Source organism: Cyprinodon tularosa, unplaced genomic scaffold (genome assembly GCF_016077235.1).
Source record: "Cyprinodon tularosa strain WSP-4 unplaced genomic scaffold, ASM1607723v1 ctg91, whole genome shotgun sequence".
Lineage (NCBI taxonomy): Eukaryota > Metazoa > Chordata > Actinopteri > Cyprinodontiformes > Cyprinodontidae > Cyprinodon > Cyprinodon tularosa.
The window spans coordinates 139,451-156,920 of NW_024039685.1; the positions used below are offsets into that span (position 1 = coordinate 139,451).

At 37.0% G+C, this 17,470-nt stretch overlaps 1 protein-coding gene across 4 annotated transcripts in view; it reads left to right on the forward strand.

Moving 5' to 3' along the window:
* adamtsl3 (ADAMTS-like 3) overlaps positions 1-17,470 on the forward strand; it is a 145,304-nt gene that overhangs the window by 115,112 nt on the left and 12,722 nt on the right. For 3 of the 4 annotated variants that reach the window (XM_038274388.1, XM_038274389.1, XM_038274390.1), the window contains 9 exons: positions 1,231-1,388; positions 3,746-3,857; positions 4,397-4,535; positions 4,621-4,677; positions 4,749-4,953; positions 6,018-6,165; positions 6,256-6,346; positions 12,643-12,935; positions 16,000-16,129. In XM_038274388.1, the coding sequence (XP_038130316.1) occupies positions 1,231-1,388; positions 3,746-3,857; positions 4,397-4,535; positions 4,621-4,677; positions 4,749-4,953; positions 6,018-6,165; positions 6,256-6,346; positions 12,643-12,935; positions 16,000-16,129 (1,333 nt within the window). Of the gene's footprint in view, positions 1-1,230; positions 1,389-3,745; positions 3,858-4,396; positions 4,536-4,620; positions 4,678-4,748; positions 4,954-6,017; positions 6,166-6,255; positions 6,351-12,642; positions 12,936-15,999; positions 16,130-17,470 lie in introns of those variants that run through there. The other variant, XM_038274391.1, reaches the window with a different exon arrangement.

The following is a 17,470-nucleotide window of genomic DNA, read 5'->3' on the forward strand; positions in this document are numbered from 1 at the left end:
TACACAGTAATCTAGCGTACTTTAATTAAATAAATCAATTCAAGCTAAAATGTAAGAGTCTATAATTAGGCTATACTGAGCCTGATCTATTTCTACCATCTATTTGGGGGATATTTATTGCCACACTTTGGGCCACTTAAAACCAATTTAGCATGCTGACCTATGTCCTTATGACCACAGTGTACCAATCTTCTGATGGCTACTTCCAACAGGATAATGCGCCATGTTATAAAGTGAATCATCTCAGAATCATTTCTTGAAACTTTTCCACTTAAGTAATTGTGAATTGAGCATATTGACAGACAACATTTTATTTTTTATCTTAAATGCAAATAAAAAAAAAAAATAATTACTGCTCTAAATGTATTGCTCTGTCAGCTAAAGATCTGTTTTGGTCTCTATACTTTAATTAAATAAATCAATTCAAGCTAAAATGTAAGAGGCTATACCTGATCTCTTTGTATCAGAGATTTTCTTACCCAGGGTTGCAGGGGGGGTTTTACCCCCCCTGCAACCCTGATTTGCATTTGTACAGCTCACAGCATGTTCATTAACATGTTAAAGCCTCCCCTAGAATTCCATGGGGGGGAGGCATGGGGGGAACACTGCCTAAGAAATTCCACGTCAATTTCTGACAATTTACGGGAGTTTTCGGCGAAGGTTGCAAATTGCCGTAAACTGCCGCTAACCTGAAATTCCACGACAATCTACAGTGCCGTATATTGACGAAAATCCCACTTTTCATGCAGTGCTTTCTTTAAACAGTCATGCTGGAATTAGAATCAACCCCATTAGAGGTTAGTGTAACAGCTGATGTCAGGTCAAACAGAGCAGAAGCTCACTGCAGCGGCAGCCTTTTTTGCAGATCTTGCTTGTGATCCTCCTGGCATTGCTGCGGTGCTCCTCTTGGCTTTGAAACACTGAAACCAGACTGCACTCATTGTGTGTAACTGGCTCTGGCTAAAGCACTGTGTGTGGTCTGTCCTAACTCTAAGAAATCCTTTAAGCCTCTAGACAGTTTAATCACATTTTTTATTTCCATCTTAATTCTGTTTGAAGAGTAGTGACACAGTAACAATAAAGCCCCGCTGAGAAATTATGGGCATTTGATGATGATGAGGCTCAGATATTTTAGCAAAGAAAAACTCAAGTTTTAACCAAAGTATTGGTTCTCTTGAGCTTTGACCTTTCTGTAGTTTGTTTAAGTTTTCTTGTTTGTCTCATCTTCAGATGTGGAGTGTAAGACCCTACAGGGTGTAAAAACTGAACTGATGCTGGACCAATCTGGACACTACTACTTGGAAAACACCACTTTGGATTTTCAGAAGTTTTCAGACAAAGAAATCCTCAGAATGTCCGGTCCTCTTGGAGCTGACTTCACCATCAAAGTAAGATTATTATAAAATAAATGTACCCACTGACAAAAATAGCAACAAACTCATGTTAAATGGTATTTTCAGCACCAAATACTGTAAACTTTTGGACCAGGATTGAATGTTGAGTTAATTCGATTTGCAGGAAGCTGGATTATTACCTAAATAGGCATTACAGGAACTTTGTTGAGCATCTGATATTGAGTAAAAGCAATTAGTAATGTTGGAGTCACATAGCAAATATAGCAGGTGGGGCAAACTTGTGCATAAACACTCATTGAAAGATTAAAAAAATGAATACTTGACCCAAGATCGAGGTTCAGGAAGATAGAAAACAGATCAAGTATTGATCCTCTTTGTGTCTCACTGTCTCACCCAGTACCCATATAAACCATCCCACAGCATTTATTGCTGCGTTTTCCTTTTCTCTAAATGTAGTTCACATCATATTTTTAGTACAGTATAGGCCTATAAACATATCTCAATCTGCTCTGATTTAATAGATTCTGCAAATACTCATGAGTTGGGGCTTTGCTTTGTAGCCGCACCGGCTGTTTTTGTTTTTATAAACTTCTGTGGGGAATTGTAATGTGGGAAATGTTTCAATTCATTGGGCACGTGAACAAATGTGGAAAAAATCTGCACAGATCGGGATCTGCTCCGCTAAGGGTAGCAGGAGCCTCTTTATACGCACTTCATGTCATTGAGACATGAAAAAAGATTGGAAAGTAAAATCATTTTTATCGTTTAACGCTTTTGAATGAATGACTCAAAATGTTATTAGCTCCTAAGATCGATTACTGTAATTCCTTGTATGCTGGTTTTAGCCAGGCCAGCCTCTCACCAATATATGTGGTATAGAACGCTGCAGCTTGTCTTCTAACACAAACCAAAATGCATGAACAAAGATTTTGCTTCCCTTTACTGCCTTCCTGATTGTTTTAAATAAATTTTAAAGCTTTATTGTTACACTATAAAGCCCTAAATAACCAGGCACCTGTATATTTGTCAGAACTCTTGCAGCCTAATTTGGCTCTAGATCCCTTCAAACCAATGCTGATCTGTGCTTAGATTTCCCAAGTTCCAGGCTAGTTCTACGTACCTTCTGGAACCAGTTCCCCTTTTATATTAGACAGGCTTCAACTCTTGGTGTTTTTAAATCACTTCTTAAAACATGTTTGTACTCACTTGCTTCAAATACATCATGAGAGATTCATCTGTTGGGCTGTTTATGTTTCTTTGTCTGAGTTTATTACTGTTATCCTTATCCTGGAATTACTCTTATTGTTTTTTGTGTACAGCACTTTAGCCATCAAGAGTTGTTCTTAAATCAGCTATATAAATACATTTGAATGTATTTGTTTGACCTATAAAAATATACAGTGCTACTGAAAACAGATCAACAGAATCTTACTTTGAAAGTCCTAAACTATGTTTTCAGTAATTCACTAAATGTACAAAGACAGACTGCTTGTTCTTCTTTTCATCCTTTTTCTCCATATAATCTCTTTACATAACTGATTATGATCAGTAAACAGCAGATGATAATAGACAGCTTGTTCCGCATATATTTGATTTCTTAAGTGTAATATTAGGTTATCTCTCTGTTTTATTTAGAGTGTGCTTGGACACTGCCCTCCATTCTTTTATAGAAATTAATCTTTAGGTCATGCCCAGATATGCAGGTGCTTTAATGGTGCTATAGCCTCACAAACAATCAGGTTAACTGAAAAAAAGAATGAATCTTAAAGGGAAGCTAACTTCTGTATTAGACGTTCAGGTAGAGATCTGTTACTGAACTCTGAACACTGTTTTGGTAAATACTGTTACGCTTTTATAGGTTTTAAAAGTAAATTTTAGGTTGTGTCCCATACTCCCCAAAATAGCTTACCAAACTAATACTTTACTGTGTTAAATATGTTCAGACACTCGGTCCATTCAGTTATTTTCTCTGCAGTTTTACTTAGACCGTTTTCCATGAAAACCTCTAAGGAGCCTGTCCACAGTAGGTCCAGATAAGGCTTTCATTTATGAACTCCAGCTGAACCCCCTGTGTTAAGCAGGGTGCAAAGCAGCTCTGGTTTCATATGTTTAGATTTAAAGATATTGGAGTAGTGTGAACCACTTCAACATGAAATGCAAATGAATCTTCTGACCACTTCCTCTGCTGCAAAGGACAGCATGTGTTAAAACACCGTTTTAGTTTCCTCATTAGTATCCCAGATGCAGAGTTATCTGCAGATGTTCCCGTACAGCATGAGCATGTTTGTGACTAACGTCGACATTCTGAAAGCAAAAAAAGGTTTATAATTAATAGAGGCACTTCATGAAAATAAAAATGCGATTTGCTATGTTTTCTTTAATTTCCTTAGATACAGTTCAGCGGTGGTGCAAACAGTGTAATCCAGTACATCTATTATCAGCCCATCATCCACCGCTGGAGAGAAACTGATTTCTTCCCTTGCTCCGTCACCTGTGGGGGAGGTAAACCTTGTAAAAGATGTGAAAAAATTGCACTACACAGACAATTTGGATACAAACAGATGATTCAAAAATAATATTCTTAAGTGAAAAGAGTTGTATTTTAATTATAACAACTATGCAACTTAGCTTATATTTCAGTTTTGTGATTTTTATAAAGTAAATTTTTCTTATTTAGCCAAAGTTTATCTTATTTATTATAGGTTTTTGTGTGTTAATGCAATACATTTTTGTTTAAAGCATAAGTTGTAAAATATCGGTATGTATTCCTTATGTAGGGATTAATCTATTTTCATTTATAATTACTAAGTAATTTACCTAAATTAAATGTAGCTTTATTTATTTCTGAAAGAAAGTGAAATGCTTTTAAAGTTGTTTATATTCCCAGAATTGTTTTTCATTTCTGTCACATGTATTTTCTTTAAAATAGTTTCATTATAGTTTCATTTCAATTAAATAAACATTATTTTATTTAATAATAAACCAACTAAGTGCTATATTGATCTTAGTTTAGAACTTATATGAACACCTCTTCCCTATAGGTTACCAGTTGACATCTGCAGAGTGTTATGATCTACGAACCAGTCGCGTTGTTGTGGACCAGTATTGCCATTATTACCCTGAAAATGTAAAGCCCAAACCCAAGCTGCAGGAGTGCAACATGGAACCTTGCTTGGATAGGTGAGGTCCTGTATTTCTACTGCACTGGACAAACTAGCTAACTTTAACATTGTTATTCAGTTTCATTTTTTTTTTTTTTTTTTAGTGATAGTGATGGATACAAAGAAATCATGCCATATGACCTGTACCACCCCCTGCCTCGGTAAGCATAAAGCTCTGCAAAATTAGTTAAAATTAGTTATTAACTCACTATACTTTGTCTCTTTCTGTCAGGTGGGAGAGCAGCCCCTGGACTGCCTGCTCAACGTCCTGCGGCGGTGGCCTCCAGAGTCGCTCAGTGACATGTGTGGAGGAAGACATGCAGGGTAACATCACGCCCACTGAAGAGTGGAAATGTCTCTATTCTTCAAAGACTGCCATCCTGCAGCCCTGCAACACCTTCAGTTGTCCAACCTGGGTGGCACAGGAATGGTCACCTGTAGGTACCTCTCTTTCATCTTGAGCATTATAAATCTGCATTTGAAGTTTCCTCCTTTGCATCATTTGCCATGATGCAATAATTCTGCTTTGTGTGTTTTTTTTTTTGTTTTTTTTTTTTGCATGGCTTGCTAATCTTTTGTTTAATATATTCTTACTACTTTTGTTTTTATGAAAAAACAAAATCATCCCAGATATTTACTTTGAGAAAGTGAAAGACAAAAAACTCAATGAAATGTCTGATCTAAACTTAGGTTTTAAATTTTTTTTAAAGATGTTTTTTTTCCCTTTTCTTGCGTCTTACATCGTTTCATACTTGGGAGGTAAAAACACTGTTGCTGTTGGCTGTGTTTCTTAGTCTTGATCACATTTGTTCACTGAGGCTGGATTCTCACCACCAGTAGAATTTGGACACATCTTCATCATCATTTTTCTATATTGTAGTATATTAGTAAAACTAAAACAAAAAAAGCAGAAGGATGTGACAAACTAGAAATTGTGAAATAACTAGTTACTATCCTATGCCCGATAGCAAATTCCTAAAAAAAAGCATTTTTTTTTTTGTTTGTCTGTTTGGTTTAAACAATGAGCAGCATCTTGATTGTAAGAGAAACACTCATTACTGTTTGGGAGCACCGATGCAAATATTTATATTTGAATAGAACAAGTGTTTCGTTAACACATTAACGTTCTGTTCCATCACTCACTTTCTGGTTTTATGTGGGGTTATTTCTTGAACTGCCTTTAAATTCCCGTGCAACTACCTGATTGCCAGTTATTTTGCCTCCTCAGCTAAACATGGACGTGCTGAACCCTATGAGTCTGATATGTAGCCCCTTTCAAACCTGGTATGCTGTTTATGCAGCACATTCTTCCCTTAAAATAATTATCTTGGCAAAGGATCGACGAAAGTTTGTTCCTGATGAGAGATTTGATGAGATTCTCTGTTCACTTCCCCTGAGTTTCAGACAGAAGTTTTTTTTTTTTCTAGAAATTTAAAGGAACATGTGCATGCATGTACAAATTGTGTGACTGAAAAAGCCTCGTGTGACCTGTCACCACCAGTGCACAGTGACCTGCGGTCAGGGCCTGCGTTACAGGGTGGTTTTATGCATCGATCACAGAGGGCTTCACGCTGGAGGCTGCAACCCCACCACCAAACCCCACATCAAGGAGGAGTGTCTGGTTACAGTTCCCTGCTACAAATCCATAGGTGAGAAACATCTTGTTAAACTCTGCAGCTTTCATTCTTTTCTTAGTGTTTTCACTCAATGTTAAAAAGGATCTTTGCAATTTGCTTTAGACACACTACCGATTGAGGCAAAGCCTGTCTGGCAGAAACAGGCCATTGAGCTGGAGGAGGAGGAGAAAGTAACTGCAACTCAGGAACCGACGTAAGTAATGACCATGCTTAAGAAAACACTTACAAATATCAACAGAGCTTCTAAAATATATATTTTTGGGATTACCTTTTTTCACATTTTGTCACATTACTCAACTTCAATAGGTTTTTGTGAGACTGTATGATAGGCAACACAAACTTCAAACTGGACTCGCATTATTTTGCACAACCAATGTTGCTGAAATTTTATAATCCTTTTAAATAGGACACAACTCGTTTTCATATTAATGCCTTTTTGCACCATTATCTAAACTGGTTTCTTTTTTCTCCTAGATTGTTTACATTCTGATCAGTGCTGCCCTTTTTTTTCTTTCTTTCTTTTTTTATTTTATTTTTTATTTTTACAGTGTCCTGTCTGGCAATGTGACAATAAGAATAATTCTCTTGATGCCAAAAAGAGCCTAACAGATTTTACTTTCACAAGGGGAGCAGTACAGCTATCGCCATAGTGTTCCGCTTGATTTATGCATATAAATAGCTTTATTATAATTATGCAGGGAGTTTTAAAGATTATATGGACACTGCAATGTAAGTCGAACAGGAAAGAAAAAAAAAACAGAGAAAAGATGAAAGACAGAGGAGATAAAAGTGAGATAACGATAAAATCTCTGCTGCACTGCTGATCACTGCTGCACTTTATATTGGTAATGTTTATCTACACCAACTGCAATATCATTACAACTGTTGTTAACTGTACACAACACAATTCTGTTTTGTATACACTCTGTGCACTCAAAATTACAATAAAGTTAGTCTAGGTCTAACAAAGTAAGATAGTAAGATATATTTTTGTTCAATTAAAAAAAAATCTCTGAGTGAATATGTTTTGATGCAATTTTTTGTAACAAATTTTAAGCTACGGCCTCTTAAAGCCTGGCTGGGAAGTCTTTGGGTTGGTAAGTCTTGCTAGTGAATTCTTAATTACTTTTAATTTTGCGCTTTGACTAGTCCATTTTAACACATAGATAGGGTATGACATACACAATTTCAATAACTGTCCTTTCATCAGTTTATCTCTGCTGCTGCTCCAAAGCTGCCATTGATTGCTTTTCGGATTTATGCTTTCATGGTCAAGTCTTTCAGTTTAGGTGTAGAGCAATGTCTCAGTAGGTTTTACTGCTGTGTCACTGTCATTTTCAGGGTAAGGGACTGAGCGATGCTGTATAAGATGTTCTAGGGAAATATTACTTTAATTATTACCAATTGCCAATATAAATTTTCCCCCTTTATTCTTCTTTCTTTCCCATTTAACTTTTCTTCCTTTGTTCTTTTGTTCCTTCCCTCGTTTTTTTCTACCTTCTTATTTTGTTGTTTCCAATTTTCCTTTTGTTTTTCTCTTTTTCTTCCTTCTTCTTGTCCTGTCTTTTTCCTGATTTTTTTAAAGTCAGTAAAAGAGACATGGAAAGGACAGCTTAATGGCCTGTCCCTACAACTATTAATCAGTAAATGTCTGTTTCGGTTTATGGCAATTTTTTTTGTATACAAAAATGGTCACAAAGGACGGTTAAGTTTGATGGAAGGATGCATTTTTACAGGAAAATGTGCTGTGGTACTCTCTATTACTAATTGGATTAGTTGGATTAGTACAGTTCAGAAAAAAACACTGTGCAGTGGACATTGGGGCGACAGTGGCGTTGAATGAAGGAGTTTGCCCTGCAACTGTTGCCACAATGTAGCATTCCATCATCAATATGTGAGTGAATGGGTAAATGGTAAATGTCCTGTACTTATATAGGACTTTTTCAAGTCAGAGAACTTCACCAAAGCTTTACACTAGATTCAGTCATTCACGCAGTCACTCACACACTCGGGATCATAAGACAAAAGAAGCGAGGCTGCCATACACTGGCGCCACCAGTCCATCCGACCACCATCAGCAGGCAATGCGAGTGAAGTGTCTTGCTAAAGGACGAAACACTGAAAGCCGTAATCGGAGCTTCAACTGAGAAGCCTCTGGTGTCAGGCGGCTCAGAACTTCGGACCCAGGATTTAATCAGACAGATCAGTTTTTGAAACAAGCGTTATTAAAAGAAAGGTGCACTGGGCTCACTGGAATCAGAAACGGAGACTCAGGTTAGTGACTTCAGAACTCAAAGGGGAGACGACAATGAGCATGAAAGTCACCACCCTGGCAAAGAGTTCAGTCTGAGTCCAGAAGGAGGAGTGACATCCAGAGGAACTCCTCCTCCTGGTACTCCACAGTAGACTACTGAGTCGGAACCAGAGATACAGGAGAGAAGAGATGCAGCGACCAGCAGCAGTCAGATTATGCAGAGGAACCGATGATCCAGATGGGCCAATCCAAGCAGGTACAAGGTCAACAACAGGCGGAATCCAGGAAGTAGTCTGGAAAACAAGACAGGCAAAACCAGAGCAGAAGAGGGGTGGCCAAATTTCGGAAGTCCAGAAATAGAAATAGGTCAGGATAAGGCAGAACTAACACAAACAGAGAACGCTAGAATAGACTTGCTAGAAGCTTCAATAATCTGGCACCAATGGCTGGAAACCAGTGGCTTAAATAGATGCAGGAACAAGTGGAGCTGATTAGAGACATTTAGAGCAGGGCAGAGCAAAGAAGATAAGAGAAAAAAAGAGTCAGACCAAGCCATAGGTGCCAAGATCATGACATCTGTTTGCAGGGCAAACTCCTTCATCTGACACCAGTATCGCCCCTTGACTGAAAGTAGTGTAAATTGTTTTGGTTAAGTTTCCTGACTTAACACTATATAAGTACAGGCTGTTTACCATTTATGACTGCAATTGTTTAAACTGGATTTAGGGCTATATGTGTAAAGGTGCGTAAATGCGAATAGACACCAAACTTCTTGGAATTTCATTTGTAAAAAAAAAAAAAAAAAAAAACATTTTCATCTCTCCTTATAAACATGCAATACTTTGTATTGGTCAAGCACAATAAATAACAATGAAGGGCATTTTTTATTGTTGTGACATAAAATGAGATAAAATACTATACTGTGGCTACATTTGCTGGTGATTGTTGGATAAATAGGAATTAAAAAGGTTTAAGATGCGATTATATGCTTTGATTTCTTGGTTCCATTTTGACGGCTAAGCACAGTTCCTGAAAACTAGCATGATCTTCTCTTAAAGAAAAAATACACTTTTACAACATAAATTTTGTCAGCTGGGGTAAAATAAAGCAAAAGCAATTATGGAGACAAATATAGTTTCAGCTGTTTTTTTTTTTTTCAAGCTTAGTAAAACAGACCAACCTGAAGGTCAAATTGAAGTGGACGGGTCTGGGTGCCGCCATGAAACCACCACAGTATCACTGTTGTGTTCATGTCAGTAATGATCTTCATCAACCTGACGTCCGATACCTGCTCAGCAGTGGTTAAAACATTCACCCATTGGACTGAAAGTACCTCCTGGATGTCTCTTCTGTATGTTTTGAATGTAATTTATGAGGTTATTCAGGGTAAAAAGGGAAACTGAGAGTGAAGGTGAATAAACATCATATTGAGAACTTGTGCTTCCTTTCAGCATTACCTAAGCAAAGCCTAGAGCCTTCCAGATGGTCTGTCCCCAGAGAGTGAACAATATTTGGATGCTGAGCAGTGCCTTTCCATGACTTATGTTAGAAAAAAGGTTTGAACATTTGTTACTCTGATAGATTTGGATAGAGCAACAAATGGAGAAAGGAATGCCAATGCATATGATTTTGTTCTGTTGCAATAAAAGGCATGTCTTTTATCAAAACGCTCATAAATATCTCTGCATAATGCACCATCTTTCCCAATCCAACAAAAATATCTATGTACCACATTCGGCCATATTACAGATGTAGGAAGAAGAAGAAGGAAATTCCAACTTTGGACAAAGCTATCGCAGGAAAATTGAAACTGATTTGTTCCTCACAATCCAGCCAAACATATTATTTTTACGAGCAGTTTATAGAATGTTCCTGTAGATGAATGTTTAATGGATGCGATTAACGTTAAGCCTGGGTTGATATTACCAGAAAAAAAAAAATTGTTGTTTCCTGCCATAAATGGATGCATGATTGTTTCTGAACTGACAGATGTACTCTAACCGCCCATGAAGATAAACATTTCTCCAAGTTAGCATGTTGACTTTGTTGTCCTAGTTCCAAGCTCTAACTGTGAGTGATTCATTTATTTCATTTGTCCAAACAAGAGCAAGTCCCCGGACGCTCGTAAAAAGCCGACTTTCACTGTAATTACGAGCTCTTTATTGAGGCATCCTATAAAGCAGCGTGACGCTTTTGTTTTGTGGTCAGACAAGGAGGAATGCTGCACACAAGTACAAACTGGCGTCATAGTGTAAATACAGATCAAAGCTTAACAAAATACCTATCTTGGTACTTAAATAAAAAAATCAAAAGCTGGGATTTTAATTGTTTTTCTAATATGTGCCGTTGCCAGGAAAGATAGCAACTCCAATCGGATATGCCTGTTCAAGGTACTGGCATTAAATATACTTTAGAGTTGCTTTGAAAAGAGCACACCTCCACGATTAGCTTACGTGGAGGTGTGGTTTAAAGCTGATTGGCTGTGTCGCAGGTGTATGAAGGAACGCAATGAGATTCTTCATTTAAACTTCCACCTAGGCTCCATAAGTATTTCCTTGTGGTTTGCAAAAAAAGATTTTAGAGCTAATAGTCATGTGTGACATAAACACAGCGACTTTTTCACAGCACCCCCTGTTTAAAAGTACTTCCAGCGGCCCTCAGTAGTTCTAACTGTAAGAATCGCTTTTATACATGTTGATTTGGAAAAGTGTTTCTTCTTCATGAATGTTCTACTTTATAGTCTTTTATTTGTTATTTTTTTATGTATCTAAATCTTAAGAATACTGAACTTAAACATCCAATCTGTCTGTCTACATCATTTCTAGACAATAATTCAGAAGTGATCCTATTCCTCTGCATTTGTAATTTTGTTACCCTTATTTTAATATTTTTTTTTCAATGACTAATTTTTGATTTGTACTTTTACTTGAGTAAAAAAATGTTGAATTAGTGCTACTCCTAGTTTAGGGCATGTGTGGGTTCTCTACCTATGTTTGCTGCTGAGAAAACTGGAACACAATATTTAAGGTACTCTGGTGAGCCCTGTTTGCCTGTAATTCTTCACAGTGGTGAAATGACAGCCATGTGAAACAGCACTTTGTTTTTGGTTGGTGAGGGGAAGTCTGTCCAGCAGAAACGATCTAGAAATAAGTAAAACTGTCTTAAATTAAGTGTATTCACCCTTAATTTGAGTAGGTAAATGAGATAGTTTGCCAATGGAATGGGTAATTTTACTCTTAAAATAAGATAATTAGATAATATGCACTTGAAATAAGACAATGCAATTGTGTTTTCTTATTGTGTATTCTTATAGTGTAAATTGTCTTGTTCTATTGGCAAAATGTCTCTTTTACCTCCTCAATTTAAGAACAAATGCACTTATTTTAAGATTTTTTGCAGTGTAGTCTAATCTATTTTTTCTCCAAAAATCACTCCAAAAAGAAAAAGAAAAAAGAATTAAACCTAAAAGCCTACTTTTCAATAAGATTGATGACTATGATACATTTCCACGACAGGGCTATCACATTGCTTCGGCTTCTGTTACGTTTGTAGAAATGGGCCGTGTCGTAACACATGACTCCTAATAAAGATATGTTTGACCTTCTTTATTCTAAAAGAAATGGATACTTGACAGTGATAGAAACGTCTGAGATCAGCTGTTTTCAAAATCCAGTCAAGACAGGTTTTATATTAAACTGCTTCCAAATGTGGCTCTCATTACAAATTATGATGCTGTAATTTTAGACCTGTATTACAAAACGGAGGCAGCCCAGCTGCTGTATTATCCTGAGGGTTAAATGAAATGGTACAAATATCTCCAATCACCAGATGTAAACATAGATGTTTTGTTCAAAGCAGGATTTCTGTTTGATCTTTCAGCAGATGAGAGCTTGTAATCCAAGCCAACACTTGAATACATTCAGTTACTTAAAGATCAAGCGAGGTTTAACTTTTAGTCTGGTTCCACTTTCACTCTTTTACTGTTTCATTTGATGCAGTTGTAAAGCTTTTAAAGGAGGTTGCGGACTGAAATATGGGGATTTTCTCTCCCTCATATGTTTTAGTGTGTGACAACAAATGAAAGCTCTGTAACCATAATTGTACTTGATGATATACATTAGTGCATATCTTTTTTTTTTGATAGCAAAAGAATAAAAATTCAGGTGTTTGTAATAGAACCCTACACCATGACCTGAATATTTTTGATTTTTCCCATTTGTGTTATCCTCATCCAGATTCATTCCTGGTCCCTGGCAGGCCTGCAGCAAAACGTGCGGGGCTGGGACCCAACACAGGACAGTCAAATGCCAGGTGTTGCTGTCCTTCTCCCAGACTGTTGCTGACCTGCCTGACGATGAGTGTGATGGGGAAAAACCTGCTTCGGTCCAGTCCTGTTATAGCCAATCCTGCTCGGAGGGGCTTGGCCATGGGAATGAAAATAAAGAAGAGAGGGAGCCTCAGAGAGGGGGGGACGAACTTGACTGGGAGTATGAGGGGTTTACGGAGTGCTCGGAAACTTGTGGAGGAGGTAGGAATCTTAAGTTATTTCTGAGCGATAGGGAAGTAGAAAGCGGAAAATAAAAAAATAAACGTCAGAAAGCTTTAACCAGTGGTTACCCAAGGTAATGGAATCAAATTGAATGTTTAAGAATAATTAAGATAAATCTTAATAGGTCACCTTTGTTTGTTAAGCAGCTTTTACAGAAAAAAAAAACCATCTGTATTTCATGACTATCTAGTCACTGATAGAAAGATGAAATGAAACCATTCAACAGGAAGTCTATTTACACAGGAAGGCTTTTAGCTGCTTTTTAAAGATTGCTGTAAAGGAAGTCTATTCCACAGCCTTCATGCCTCCTTTCCAACAGCATATGCAAAGAGAAATTCATTCATTAAATTCGTCTGCAAAGATGCTTGTTTCAGCATTTTCTTTTGCAGTGGTTTTGCCTTTTTTATTGTGCAAATATTTAAAGCAATAAGGATCATCTTCAAGCTCAGGCATTGTAGGAAGATATTATAATTTAAATGCTTTAGGCCTACTCCAAATTGTGAACCAACCCATTTCTACTGTCTTAAGATCGTAAAAACTCCATTAGGGTCTCTATAGTGGCACAGTTTATTTTAGTGAAACCTTAAATTACACAGTATTAGGAAGTAGATGACTCAAACTGTACCAATATTGCCTTTGAGAAAGAAAACACCACATTTGACCCTTAAGGCCATAAGACCCCTGTGTTCACACCAGCAATAAAAGCTGTCCCAGACCAAAGCAGTTTCCCTAAACATCCTGCCAACACAAACTGAGGTTAACTTTTATCTCCTTCATGTGCACTGCCAGAGTTGTCACACATTTATTTCTTCACAAGGACATTTGCCAGTGTCTTTGTGGATATGAGTGTATCATGTACACACTCCCCAAAACTCAAGTAGCTCCCATTGGAGGATGATTACAGGCTAGTATCATATGTCAAAAACACACCCTTTGAGCTGTGCTTCTGTGGACCATCACACCGCTGTGGCATTTAAAGTGCCTCCTTTATTGTAGACCCCTGTACGTGTGTTTCAATACTTTTAATGTGATCTTAAATTACTCTTTTAAAGTTGAGTCATGTCATTGTGTATTTATAGGATACAGAGGCGTAGCCAGAAATTTTTTATAAGGGTGGCCAGGCAATAACCAATATATACTGGGGGGTGGCCAAAAGCGGATCAGCACCAAAACCTCTGGGTCTATCTACACTGTTCCAACAGGAACAAGCACAACGTCCATATTTCTAAATAAAGACAAACTATAGTTTCCTACAGCCTTTGCTGACAAACAGACACATATATTTAAACATCAGTATAGATCAAAGTTATATTGGATAAAATTCTTTCATGTTTGAGTTCTGGAGTGAACATCTTTTCCATCGTCATTACTTACCTACTTTTATCAAAATCGTTCTGCATTAAATAATATTTACAAGTACTTATATCTACATAAATTGATAATTTAATAGGTTTTTATTAAAATAGTGATTTACAGTATCTATGATTTCACTGAAGACTCTTAGATGACTTACAGAGTCACATCATTTTCTCTTTATGGCATTTAACACAAAATCTAGTTCTGAAAGAGCATGAATTCTGTGCTAATAATCTCTAATGTTGGTATATTGATGTGCATAATTAACCACAGTGTTTTTGTTGTCAAGTATTTCTTAATATATATAAATTTAAATTGTTTTGAATATTCTACTTGAGAGAAAAAATTGGTAGGGAAGGCCACAGGGGGGGACCAATGATTGGCTTAGGGTGGCCATGGCCCATCTAGCTCTGCCCCTGATGGATTATCTACACAATCCCTAGGTTTTGCCCCTATTTTATTTTGTCTGACTTTATTTTAAGACATACTTGCTGCTCCATATACAGTCAAAATTGAAAAAAAAATCACCCTTTTTTAGTTCCAGGGTTTAGCATATATTAGTCCTTTTGGTTTTAGCTAGGTCTTGAATTAGATAAAAGCATTATCCCCATCCCCATCATCAACTGAATTCAGTTTATCTATATAGCGCAAAATCACAACACATGTCATCTCAGGGCACTTTACAGTTCAACCAGATCATACAGTCAAATTGATTCAAAGTATTCTAACTAAGGAAAACCAGTTGATTGCATTGACTCATTGACTCAAATGCAAACCCTCACACTAAGCATGCTTGTAGTGACAGTGGAGAGGAAAATCTCCCTTTTTAGCATGAATGTGAGTGTGATGGATCCTCCTTGCTTTCACGCCCACGACATACAAACTTCCTAGCAGACATGATGCTGAATCTGCTGCGACTGCATACCCTCTATGTTTCTTTTTCTTTTTTATTTTCATTTATTTACTTTTGGTGGGCGGTAAACAGCAGCCAGGTTAATACCACAATGAAAAAAATATTTTTATGCAGGCCATGCTCCTCCAGGCTCACTGCTGCCCCCCTCAGGACACTGCCGTGCGTTATGCATAAGTTAGGCTGTCGTTGCACATAAGTTCTGGGCTTGTTATGCATACCCTATGTTTACAGTCAAAATTGAAAAAATATATAGAAAGTTCAGCATAAGGGGGTGTTTTAGAAGATTATGGGATGTCAGGAATGCACTGGCTAAATCGTCAAAGTGTGACATGGGCTAAGAATGATGCTAATTTTAAATTGGTTTGATGTTATACATTCATGAATTATGTAAGAGTGAGTAACTTATACCTTCACAAACCTCATTAATAATAAATAAATACCTTTCCTCCTCCCTTCTCATCTTTAAATATCATGTCAGTACTCTGTGATTGCGTGACAGTTGATAGTTTGGTGTAAAGGTAGAGAGATTAACTTAACAAATGCTAGAACTTCTACTGAGCTAAGAAGAAAAAAAAAATCACCAGGTCATGTGCAATCAGAGTGAGGCAGCGTAACAGAGGAAGAAAATGAGTTTTAGCATGGTGCATGCCAGTGTACACTAAATAATTTAATTTTAAGACAAGCAAAAGACAGATTTAATTGGCATGATAAGAAATAAAAAAAATGCTTATATGCTCATCTTTATTTGTGTTGTATTTTGTTGTCAATGTACAGGTGTGCAGGAAGCAATGATTATTTGCCTGAACAAACAGAGCAGGGAGGCCGCAGATCAAACCCTGTGTGCAAGCTCTCGGCGACCCCCTCCACTCCTCCTGGAGTGTAACACTCACCCCTGCCCACCAAGGTACAGTAAAACTCCCTGAATCAGACATGCTGGTCACTACCACTAAGAGTTTTTTGTTCTGGCTTGTGAATGTTAAATTAAAATAATAAAAGCAAAAAAAAGCAAAATGAAAATGGGTATTTTAGGGAAGTGGAGGTTTTGCTGAAACTAAGAAAAAATATACATTAGTAAAAACAAAATATGGAAAGAAATGTGCTCATTAAAAGCTTGTAAGGAGAATGTTCTTCCAAAATGTACAATAGTTGGATCATATGTGGTTTTGAGCTTTACCAAGTCAAACACATGCCAATATTTAAAGCTAAAATTAGAAAAAAGACAACAACATTTTAAAAAGTTAATCTTAAATGATTTGGGGAAAATGTTTAATTGTTTCAGACTGATTGAAAGTCAGATGAGTCAATAAAAAACGTGGGTCTAAGTGATTCTAAGGGAGATTGACAGAGATGGATGATTATATCACTTCTGGCCGGAAGTTAAAGCCCTCTGGAACACGGTTAGAATCTGACACACAAAGATCCAATATCAGTGGTTTAGCAACATACCCGTAAGATATTAAAACCGTCCTCAGAAGACCTTTCTGGATTTCTGTCAATTTTGCTGATGTAGAAATCTTGAAGACTTTAGCAGTTACAGTAAATGTTCATTTTCTGTAGTCGGGTTAAGTTACGCTGCAATACATCCAGCTGAAAGTATCAAGGGGAGGCTTCTACTGGGTCTGGGACTGTCAAAGGCTTGAACAAGCAAATACTCTTTGATTAGCTCCATAAATAAAACAAGAGTTGACCGATGTATTGCATGCACAATGAAGAACTGAAAAACAAAGTGAGTTTTTAACAATATTATTTTTTTTTTTTGAGCTAGTTTGAAATTACATATTTTTTATTTTACTTATTTTTTGAATGTGATCGAAATTTGTTCTTCAAAAAAATTAGATTGACTAAATTATTAAGCAGCAAAGGAAAAGGTATTTTAACATATCAAAATTTTGGCTAAGACGTAAGTGGATTCTGTGAAACGCCAAATATTTCAAGTTAACACCGTGCACATTGTCAATTCTCTACCACTTTCACTCTTGTCCAAAAACCCAGAGGCTTTCAGACTGACCTTGCATGTTTTTCCAAGCTTTTAGATTTGTTTTCATGCAGAACAAATGCTGCATTGGACCTGTTTCTTTTGGCCCTTTTCTCCCTCCCTTAGGCTTTCTTACTCTCACATAATAAGCTACACTCTTTGGATAGTGTTCTCTCCAAGGCAAAACAGCCATTAGATTTAGTTTGTACGGGTCCATGTACAAATCTCGTTCCCCCTTCAATCCTGGATTCTAGATAAACAAAGCGTCTT